This window comes from Talpa occidentalis, unplaced genomic scaffold, assembly GCF_014898055.3.
Source record: "Talpa occidentalis isolate TD23 unplaced genomic scaffold, MPIMG_talOcc4v2.1 talOcc4.7, whole genome shotgun sequence".
NCBI lineage: Eukaryota > Metazoa > Chordata > Mammalia > Eulipotyphla > Talpidae > Talpa > Talpa occidentalis.
Genome location: NW_023605083.1, coordinates 82,727,368 through 82,736,622, shown reverse-complemented (window position 1 = coordinate 82,736,622; position 9,255 = coordinate 82,727,368). Strand labels below are relative to the sequence as shown.

General features: G+C 45.8%; 1 protein-coding gene across 3 annotated transcripts in view; it reads left to right on the top strand.

Moving 5' to 3' along the window:
• Positions 1–413: 413 nt before the first annotated feature.
• The window catches only part of LYRM9 (LYR motif containing 9), a 32,241-nt gene continuing 23,399 nt past the window's right edge, over positions 414–9,255 (top strand). Inside the window, exon 1 of one of the 3 annotated variants that reach the window (XM_037493501.2) lies at positions 414–449. Coding sequence is in view for 1 of the 3 variants with exons in the window: in XM_054688549.1 (XP_054544524.1) it covers positions 9,241–9,247 (7 nt within the window). In the remaining 2 variants the exon portion in view is untranslated. Of the gene's footprint in view, positions 450–3,593; positions 3,604–6,926; positions 9,248–9,255 lie in introns of those variants that run through there. The other 2 variants (XM_037493502.2, XM_054688549.1) reach the window with 2 other exon arrangements.

The following is a 9,255-nucleotide window of genomic DNA, read 5'->3' as shown; positions in this document are numbered from 1 at the left end:
ACAGGTGTTATGGGACTGTAATTTGATGAAATGACTCAAAACGCAGATTCCCATCCAAATATAATTCCTGTCATCAACACGAGTGTTTTAGGAAAAGTCCTCCAGCAGCAATCCATATTCAGGAATATGGGGGAGAGCCTGCCTTCAGGGCTTATCTCCGAGGTAGCAACAGCCAGAAGGAAGAGTGGGTGTTTAAGGTAAAGAAGGCTGTTAGGGAGACAGCTTTCTTTTTCATCTGGGTGGGGTTAGATCAGGGAAGGGGCACCCGGCGGAGTGCACGTTGGATTCCCTTATTAGCAGACGCTGAGTACCGCGACCGGCCGGCAGAGGGCGCTCGGTGCAAGTCTCCAGGCGGGGGTGGTGCTGCGCCGGTGCGGGGCGGGGGGTGGAGGCGGCGCAGGCGCACTCGAGGCCGCGCGTCCGGGGCTGACGTTCCCCTGTGGAGGCGGGTGAGCGGCGCGGCGCGGCGCAGGCCCGGGGCGGGGGCGCGGAGGGCGCCTAGGGGAGGGGGTCGTGTCGGGGGCGGGCTGGGCCAAATGGAGCCTCGGCGAGACCGAGCGGCGACCTTTCCCAGCAGAAAGCCGGGCGCACCAGGGCGACCTGGAGGAGGGGAGAGGGGAAGGCCGCAGGGCTCGCGGAGGGCGTGAGGGAGCCAGGGACTCTGCGGAGACCGGCCGCCGAGTTCTTGGTCTGGCGCGCATCTCGGCGATTAGCCTGGGCTTGCCGGTTTAAAAAGCCGGCAGAGCCGCTCTAGGCGTATTCGGCTGGAGCACCGTGGAAAGGCTTACGTGGAGTGGCTCCCGCGTTTTGGTCTATGCTTCTGCAGAACAGATCACGTCACTCCCAGGCCAAAACCCCTTAGCCGTGTGCACTGATGTTTTGTTTGCTTTTAGATAACACAGGATTCACCCAGTTGACAGTTGAAGGTCTTTTCCTGTATTTGCAGAGTTGTGCATCCTTCACCATAATCAATATTAGAGCATTTTCATTACCTCCAAAAGAAACCCCTCCTTTGCCTGTCACCTGAACAATCTCCCATTGGCCTCAGCTCTGGGCAGCCATTTATCTCAATATCTATAGATTTGCCTATCCTGGACATTCCGTGTAAGTAGAATTGAACAGTATTTGGTCCTTATGACTGGCTTTTCACAGTGTACTGGAGGCTCACCCGTGGTGTAGCATGTATCACTGCCTCATTTCTTTTTGTTACATGGTAATATTCCATTGTATGAATGTACCGTATTTTATTTATCCATTCATTTATTGCTAAACCGTAGCGCTAATTTAAGTCCTCACTGCTTCCTAGGCCTTTCTGGATCTGACCCCACCTTCCTGGCCAGTATCCTCTTTTCTTATGTCCTCCCTTCTTCCTGGCCTCCTGGCTTGGAGGGTGGGGAGCTGGCACTTCCTTCCTCCCTTAGACTTGCATGTAGGCTGCTTTCTGTTTTTTACCGCTTCTCCATCTTTACCTTCACTTGGCAGAATCCAACTCCTCCTTCAAGTATCGGATTTCCTGTTCCTTTCTCTAGAAACTTTCTCTGGCCCTTAAGTGGACGAGAGACCCAGATTCCACTTTGTAGTAATTTAGCAATACTTGAATAATTGGTGTTTCTTGTTCAGATATAGTTCCATTGGAACAGTGGCTCCTTGTTTGTTTCTCTGGCACTAGTTATAGTTCGTACTATTTCAACACAGGTGTGCACACACATGCACCTACTGGGTGTCAGACATAGCCCTTTGTGTATGAGGGATACAGCCACAAATCAAACAAATTCCCTGTTTTTATGGAGCTCACATACCAGTGAGGAAATACAAACAGAAACAACTGGATATACATTGTGTGGTGAAGAGTACCTTGAAGAAAAATAGAAGGGCTACTTGAGTTCTACCTGGATACCTGGAAACTGGAGGGGGTGAGCCATGTGGGCCTCATGGAATGGTTGGGTATGTGAGGGCCAGCAAGGAAGCCAGAAGAAGGGGGAGAGAGGACAAGGAAAATCCAGGAGCATTTAACTCTAGTCCTCCAGTTCAGGGTATGTATAGAAAGAGCTTGAGTTGGGAAAACAGAGGCCTAGGTACAAAGCCCAGCTGTAGCTCTCACCTAGTTCTGTGTGACCTTGGGCCTCAGTTTCCCTCTTTTGTATAGTAGGAGTAACAGCCTTGTAGATTAGGTGGTCCTATAAAGTACCTGCCCCCTCCCTCTCTACCCCCCCTGCCCCCACCCTCATCTCCCTGCCCAGTGTCTGATATCTGGTAGGCGTACACTACATTGATTTCTTCTTTTTTCTTCACACCAGTGTGATGTGTTGGGAGGCCACTGGCACAAAGCAGTATGACGTTACAACAGTTTGATTTAGATTGCTGGTTGCTTAGCCTAAGACCAAGACCATCATGCTTGCATTTTATATGGCTTTCCTGGCTTTTTTTTTTTTTTTTTTCCTTTGGCTGGGAAGGCTCACCAGAGTTTAAAGAAGAGTGGTTTTGCTCTCACCACTTTACTTTATTTTTTTTTTGTGTCTATTTTATTTATTTTTTTTATAATAAATTTTATTTTTATATTCCCCATACAATTGCAACCCCCCCATTCTGACCCCAATCCCTCCCCTCCCGCCCCCCACCCCCCAAAAAGTGTCTCTGTTTCATAGTTTTTTGTTGATTTTGATTTTCACTTTCATATAGTTATTCATTTTCCTGGTCCTTTATTTAAGTTTTCTAGATTCCTGCTATGAGTGAGACCATCTGGTATTTTTCTTTTTCTTTCTGGCTTATTTCGCTGAGCATGATCCCTTCCAGCGCCATCCATGTTGCTGCAAATTGCATGTGTTTATCTTTTTTGAATGCTGAGTAATATTCCATGGTATATATGTACCACATCTTCTTGATCCAGTCATCTATTTTTTGGGCATTTGGGCTGTTTCTAAAGCTTAGCTATTGTAAACAGTGCTGCTATAAACATAGGTGTGCAGGTGCTCTTTGGAATTGATGTTTCTGTGTCCTTTGGGTAAATACCTAGGAGAGGAATTGCTGGATCATATGGAAGCTCTATGTTTAGTAGGTCAAGAAATCTCCACACAGCTCTCCATAGTTCACCACTTTACTTTAAACTAATAAAAGCTCAGGCTTCTTGGGCTGACAATATGAAGTTCAGGTTGGCTCCTGGAACTTTGAGACAGCAGGTGTGGTATAAGCAGGCCAGGATTCAAATCCAAAGGACTTGACTTTGAGACCTGGCTCTGCCCTCTGCTGGATTTATGACTCCAGGACAGTCACTTTCCTCCTGGCTTTAGTTTTCTTTTTGATAAATGAGAATTACTCACTGCATATTTATTGAGCTTCCATTACTTTCTGGCACTGATAACTCTGGAGGGGTGATGAATACAAGATAGTCTCTGTTCTCTAGAAGCTTCCACTCAGCAAGGACCACAGAGAGCCAGGGAGAGCAGGAAAAGTTAAGGTATATACTCGCTAGCACCAGTACTAGGTACTTTACATGTTAGCCTGCTTTGTCTTCACTCCCCCTGAGGGGCAAATTCTGTTCTCCAGTTACAGAGGAGGAAGCAGAAGTCCAGAGAAGTAAACAAGTTACCCAGGATCACCCAACTGGTAAATGGCAAAGACTGGCTCCTAAATTAGGGTTGTTTGTCTCCAAAACCTGCCCTGTGTGCTTCCATCACATTGTTACTGGCTGATCACAGAGCAGTGTGGTGACCCTGTCATAGGTGTTTGGACAGCACTGGCTGGGCACCTCCAGGAGGTGACATGGGAGCTGCATCTTTAAGGCTAAAAAGGAATTCTTGAGACTGGTAAAGAAAGCAAGGTAAGAGAAAGATGTTGAAGACCACAGCATGTTTCAGAGATGCTATTAACAATGACAGTGATTGATAGTAAAACATAACCTGTGCTGGGCATGGTGTTATGTGGTTCAGGAGCACTGTTTACACATCACAGTGATTCTATGTAAGAAATAGTATTAGGGCCTCCCTGGTGGTGCAGGCAGTTGAGCACAGCGCTGTGAAGCTGTCCGCAACCTCTGCAGCCCTGGTTCAATCCCGGCTGGCTGGCGAGAATCCCACATGGCACGGCAGACCTCTCCTGTCATGCCCGCTGTGTCCCTTGGCGGTGTATTTTGTCAGTCTGTTCTGTTCCCCGCTCTGTCTCTGGTGAATCCTCTCACCCTCCTGCACATCTGGCCTGTACCCCGGTTCTTATATAAATAAATAAAAATAAATCTTTTTAAAAAAAAAGAGAAATCGTATTAGTTGCCCCATGGACAGATGTGCAACACACTCTGAGATAGAGGTTAAGATACTTGCCCAGGGTTTCACAACTGGTGAGCTATGGAGCCAGGATTTGAACTCAGACTATCTGATCCCAAATTCTATGACCTTAACCTTCAAGTTCAGAATGTGGCTAAAATGCAGGAAGTGTAGGAAGAAGGCTAAGGAGAGGAATTTGATGAAAGAAGTTAGAGCCAGATTTCAGAAGGTCATGGTAGAGAATGCTCCACAGAGGTTTTGGAGAAGGGGCTTTATTTGGTGTGGTTTTTTTAGGATGTGTCCTTGATGGACCTGTGGGGGTTGTACTGGAAAGAGGGGATGACTAGGAGGTGTTTGGGGAGACAGTCTTACCAAGCCGGGAACTAAGATAATGCCAAAGGGCTTGAAGGCTATACGGAGAGGGATTGGAAGAACTGAGATTGCTGCCCCTTTTCTAGCTTGGGAGAAGGGGCACATGCAAAATGGAATGCTGGAGCTTCTTGCAACGTTCTCCACCCAGAAGAGTGATTGCATATTTAAACAATGGGCCAGTTGTGCAGGCTTAATTCAGCTTCTGTTATTGCTCAGAGGGTATCATTTCTGGTTATTTTCTGTAGTTCTTTCATTAAAAAAAAATGGCTTTGCTCATTCATATTTAGGTGCCCTATGTCAGGGTTTAAAGTGGGGTTGTAGGTCTGTTTCTCAGCATCTATGCTGGTGATACCAGTTGGCTCCTAAGAAATTTCCTTTGTGGCTTCGTTTTCACTCTTTTATTAGTCATATTCTCCTTTGGATTTCCTGAGAAATTTTAAAGCATTTCCTTAGTCCTCCTTTTCTTTGTGTAATTAACATCAACCTGTGCCTTCCCCCCACCCCCCACACACCTATATTCAGGGGTAAACTGTAGGTGATGTTCTTGGGTTTCTGAAAAGTGTGGAGCAAGGTTTTGTGGAGAAGGTTGGGAATTAGGTCCTGGGTAACGGTACAGTTGTGTGCTTTTATGAGTACTTAGACCTGGCCCTGAACAAGCCCCAGGGAGAGTCCTCTGAGGGGTCCTTAGCCCTGATCTGGGTGGCATTTGTGGAAAGCTCAGATATGCACATACCTGCAGCAGGTAGTATTAGAAGCAGGTAAGGGCATGGGCTTTGGCATCAAATCAAGTGTAGGTTTGCTTCCAACCTTACTATGTATCAGCCGTGTGGCCTCTGGCAAGCTATTTAACCTGTCAGAGCCTCAGTGTCTTCAGCTATAAAATGGTGTATAATGATACCAACCCCATAAGATTGTTGTGAGGACAAATGAGTGCTTAATGCTTACCTGGCATCTATTAACCACTCTCTGAATTGTAGATCGTAAGACAAATCATCAACAGTGTGGAAGGTTCCTGGTAGAAGAGTGAGGAAACGTGTCAGGCTCTTCCTCCCTGTGGCCCTGGGGCTGAGTCCAGGGCCAGAGTCCAGGGCCACACATGCTAGGTGCTGAGTGGGGTTGCATGGGTGACTGACATTGCTTGCAGGGGTTAATCTCTCTCTCATTGTACCCCATTTGTAACTGGTATGGGATTGTCTCTGTGCTTTTGTTGTGCTGAATTGAGTTGAGTTGGATAACAGACAGGATCAGGCACCCAGGAGATTGTGGTAGATTGTGACTCTGGATTGAACTAATAAAATACAAGATGGGGAAACAGATTGAAGAATAGTTTTTGGGAAAGAGGTGCCTTTGAGCCAAATGCCAGAGCTACATGAGGGTCCTGCTCAGAACACAAGAACGCTGCGGTTTTTCTACTGGACAGTATGTTTAAGAGTGAAATTGATAAAGAGGGTGTGTGTGTCCAGAGGAGGGTGAGTAAGATGGGGACAGTGGAGATGATAGCACCTTCAGGATCGCTGACTTGGGAAAGAAACAACCTAGAGGCTGGGGTAATTGCCTTTGAATAATCAAAGACTGGACTTGGGAGGTAGATTAGGGGAGATCTTACCCCAGAAGGGCAGTGCTCAGAACAAATGGGTAGAATTTTACAGAGCAGATTTAGCTTGTGATCAGAAGGACTTTCTGACAGCTTGGGATGAATGAAAATGAAGTGCTCAGCCTCTAGAGGTCATGAGCTCCCTGCACAAGGGTCATGGTAGGGGAGAAAAGCTGATGACTTCCTGCCAGGGATGGAGAGGAGAGAGTGCTTTGATGCTGGATAGGAGAAGGTCGATTGCAGCACTTGGTTTTTGAATGACAGCCTACTTTGGATTGTTTTTTATTCACTGAGCTAACACCTTTCACTGGCAGCCTACTAGGAGTTAAGCCATGCTACCTGCAGTGTTTTTTTCCCCCTCCATAACTTTATAATTCATTAAAGACTGCAGGATGAATAGCCAGAACTCAGTTCTGATTCAGGAAAAGGTTAATAAATTGTACTTAATCTTTAGTTTAAGAGAAAAAGGGTGCATTTTTTCTCTTTAATGTATACAGAGCCAACTGAATCAATGAAATCCATAAACCTCCCCAGTCTCAGTTTATATCAGGGACTTCTTCTAGTAGGCCATTCTTATTTTTTTAAAATATTTTATTTATGCATATAAGAACTGGGGTACAGGCCAGAGGTGTGGGGGAGGGGAGAGGATTCACCAGAGACAGAGTGGGGAACAGAACAGGCAGACTGACTGAAATACACTGCTGAGGGGAGCAGCGGGCGACTCAGGAGAGGTCTGCTGTGCCATGTGGGTAGCTCCCTGACTGGGGATCGAACTCGTGCTGCAGTGGCTGCAGATTGCTTCATAGGTTGCGTCTTAACCCCTTGTGCCACCAGGGAGGCCCCATTCTTACTTTTGATAGAAGTATTAAATAGCTGCAGAACATACTGTTTTCCTACTTTTCCTGGCGTGGGAAAAGGGTGGGTGTGTTCTCTCATTTAACCCTCCCATCAGTCTTGCCATGACTTGGACCTTTGTACTTTCACTATCTTACTACTTAGTCTTCAAGGCAAAGGAAAGTGGCCTGAAAGTTGTTGGTGAGGGGATGGGGTTCAATTGGACACTCCTCTGTTGCGTGACCCCTGTGTGCCAGGCACTGTAGGAGTAACACAGTGACAAAGGAGCATGTAGCCCAGTAGCAGAGGAGAGGGAGCCAGGAAAAGTATAGCATGAATGGGGGGATTTGGTCGAAGTTCACTTGGAGAATGGCTAGTACTCTAGGCAACGCCCACCACGGGCTCTGGAGCCAGACTTCCTGGGCTCGAAATCGTGGCTTCTACACGCAGCTCTGTGACCTTGGACAAGTTTCCTGCTTTCTTTTTGGTCTCTGTTTCTTTATCTGTAAAAGGCAAGTATAATGGTACTTTCTTAGAGTCATTATTATTATTATGAGAGTTAAAATTAGTTGATTCACATACACTATTTACAGTAGTGCCTAGCATATGATACATATTCCATTGGGCAACAGTAGTAATAATTGTAAGTAATGATGGTGATTGTTATTAAAGGAACAATAGGTGGTGTGTCAGAAGGCTTGGCAGGTAGAGGAGTGATGAGGGAGGAATCTGGGCTTGTAAGAAGGCTGTAGGTATTGTCAACCGAGAGTGTTTAAGACTCTATACACTAGTGATAGGGAAGCTGTGGAGGATTTTTCCAAAATAACTTTTGTTTTGAGAATTTTCAAAATATAGAGAAATTGAAATAATAGCACAATAGCCACACTTACACTTACTATCTAAACACAATATTAACATTTTGCCACATTTGCTTTATCATTTCCTCTACCTTTCCTCTTTCTGTGTTTTTTTTTTCCCCTGAATCATTTGAAAGTAAGCTGCAGATGTGATGATATGTCACCTATAAATCCTTCCACTTGCATCAGCTAAGAATAAGAAAATTCTCCCATATAGCTATACTGTTGTGATGCCTAAGAAAGAGAATAATTTATAATCATTGGAACTATCATGTAATGTCTAGCTGTGGAAATATTTTAAGTTAGGAGATTAGGTATTGTGACCAGGTGTGGAAGATGACTGGAAGGGCAGGTAGATATCATTACTGTAATCCAGGTAAGAGATGATGAAACCTAAAAATAAGAATAGGAGAGCAATTTGAAGTGTCTACAGTCTTCCCACTGAGTATGGGGGCAGAGTGCTAGGTCAATTAGCACCTGGAAGCCTAAGGACTTCCAGGAAGAAGCACCAGACCTCTGAGAAGTGCTGAAGGCTCAGATCTGCAGGAAGCAGATAGGGGTATTATAGGTAGGAGTAGGAGTGTTCTTTCTTCATGGGGATATTGGATATCTACTGTGATAGGTAAGTTTATGGGTCAACTTGACTGGACTATGGGGTGCCCAGATATTTGGTTAAACATTATTCTGGATGTGTCTGCAGGGTGTTTTTTTTTTTTTTTAAATTATTTATTTATCAATAGAAGAACTGGGGTGTAGGCCAGAGATGCGGGAAGTGAGAGGATTCACTAGAGACAGACTGGGGAGCAGAACAGGCAGACCTACGGAAATACACTGCTGATGTGACTAGTGGGTGAGACAGAAGTCTGCTGCGCCATGTGGGTTAGCTCCCTGGCTGGGGATTGAAATCAGGCGGTAGCAGTGATAGCACTGAGACTTGACCCCTAGGCCACTAGGGAGGCCCCTGTAGGGTGTTTTTGGATGAGATAAACATTTGAACCAGGACCAAGTTCCCTAGTGTGGGTAGAACTCATCCAATCACTTGAAGACCTGAATAGAACAATAAACTGACCCTCCCTGGCGTAAGAATTCTCTTGCTTAATGGCCTTTTAACTGGGACATTGACTCTTCTTGTCTCTACAGCAGCTTCCGGCCTTCAGCCTCAAACTGGGACAGTGGCTCTGGAGACATGGGACTTGCCAGCCTCCATAACCAAAGGGGCCAATTCCTTATGAGAACTCTCCTTATGTACATGTATATCTCCTGTTGTTTCTGTCTCTCTGAAAAACCCTAATACACTACGTCAGGATTCTCTCACAGTGCTGAGGCCATGACAGGTAAATGC